Here is a 1,623-nt window from a genome sequence, read left to right as displayed (position 1 = left end):
TCCAATGCGAGAAGTATGTTTCATTCGCATGCTAAACAAATCATGATGGCATTAGATGTTTAGAGTGCAAAATCTAGTTAAATTGCACAACAGATTTGACTCGAAGTTTTTATTTAGCTAGACTTTATATTAGGATAGTTATTTCTTTAATTTTTATCTGTTCTCCTGGACCGAACACGCAGGTATTTTTTCCATTCTGATGCAACTTTGTTCTACCAATTCCATTCCCTTGAAGCTAAATTTTGAACGATGACTGAGATGCGTATAGCTCAATCCTTGTACCCATGTATTTATAAGTTGATGAAGCCCTCATGAAAGAGGAAAGATATTCGTGTTTCTGTCAGCGTTTTGTTATACTAACTATGGCTGGCTGGTCATGACCAAATTGCATTAGGAGAGAACCAAGTTTTAAGATACCAAATGGCACCAATAACAGAGCATTTCATTTATTTTATTTGCTACATTCAGCTAAACTTGGAATGCATTCGGAGAAGAAAGAAATAACAAAGACAATTAACCTGTCAAGTATAGTATGGGTTAATGGAAGTGGAATTAATCAGACAACCAGTCTAGCAGTTTCCCACTCCACAGCCTTCTTCAGGAAACTGTCTTCTTCCAGGACCATCTGAACAGGCAAGAAACCCATACCATTGGCCATGGCTAGCATCATTTGCTTGGTCTCTGACTTGAACTCTTCTAAGTCCACTGCCCCATTCAAGTCATGATCAAATTGGACAAAAAGAGAAGCATAGACGAGAGCAAGCTCGTCCGGGTCTGTTTCCACATCTACGCCGAAGTGGGTTTCCAATAACCTCAAACACTGCAGCTCCTTCAACATTTCCCCGTAGGAAAGCCGGCCATCATGGTCTGAATAAAGGTGGGCGAAGCGGTCACATACATGAGCGTTGAATGCTTCCTCGTCCTCCAGAAAGTTGACAATGGTGGCACCATCCAAAATCTCCACACTCATTTTTGGTCTCTCGCAATTTACTCTCAAACTAGAACTAGAAAGGGTTAAAAACCGTAAATTAAAGGGAAGCTTTAGAGAGAACTAATTTGATATTTTGATGAATCAGGAGCTGGTTATGTGCTCTGTGAAATAAAGAGAAGCTTTCGAGATAACTGATTTGATGTTGATGAATAAGAAGTTGGTCTTGTGCTCATTTATACGTGAAGGAGGGGCACACAGACAGTTGACGAGCAGTCCGAAATGTAGCGAGCACCCAGTTTCCATTTGGTTTCTGCTTTCCTGAGATGCTTCTAATTACCTTTTGCTGCGTCGTTATTTGACTCTTCGCACAATCCGCTGCGTCGAGGATCGGTTGGTCAGCCGCTAAAACATTATTAAACAGGCGAGCCATCAGTCAGAATCTAATGGCATTGGCATCTTCGGAATGGGCTTTTCCCCTAATAAATTCGGTGGGCTAGCCGTGTTTATAAAGTCGAAAATCAAATGAAGGTTGACTTCTCGAAGGTCCAAAGATGGTGGTCGTAATTTCAAAACACCCGTCAAATGCACCGACAGTGGTCAATTTCCCTCCTCCTTCCGAGACAGCCCATGTTCTTATTTTATTTATTTTTTCCCATACACAACAAAAATGCAAATATTGTACAATAGGTTTG

At 40.9% G+C, this 1,623-nt stretch overlaps 1 protein-coding gene across 1 annotated transcript; it reads right to left on the bottom strand.

Annotated features, from left to right (window-relative positions):
- Nucleotides 1–421: 421 nt before the first annotated feature.
- Nucleotides 422–1,145, bottom strand: LOC105135941 (uncharacterized). The gene has a single exon (XM_011041052.1). The coding sequence runs from the start codon at nucleotides 968–970 to the stop codon at nucleotides 557–559; it is 414 nt and encodes a 137-aa protein (XP_011039354.1). The 5' UTR covers nucleotides 971–1,145; the 3' UTR covers nucleotides 422–556.
- Between the last annotated feature and the right edge of the window lie 478 nt (nucleotides 1,146–1,623).

Source organism: Populus euphratica, unplaced genomic scaffold, assembly GCF_000495115.2.
Source record: "Populus euphratica unplaced genomic scaffold, PopEup_1.0 scaffold155.1, whole genome shotgun sequence".
Lineage (NCBI taxonomy): Eukaryota > Viridiplantae > Streptophyta > Magnoliopsida > Malpighiales > Salicaceae > Populus > Populus euphratica.
Note: the sequence above shows the minus strand (reverse complement) of the source record. Positions and strands in the feature narration are given on the sequence as shown.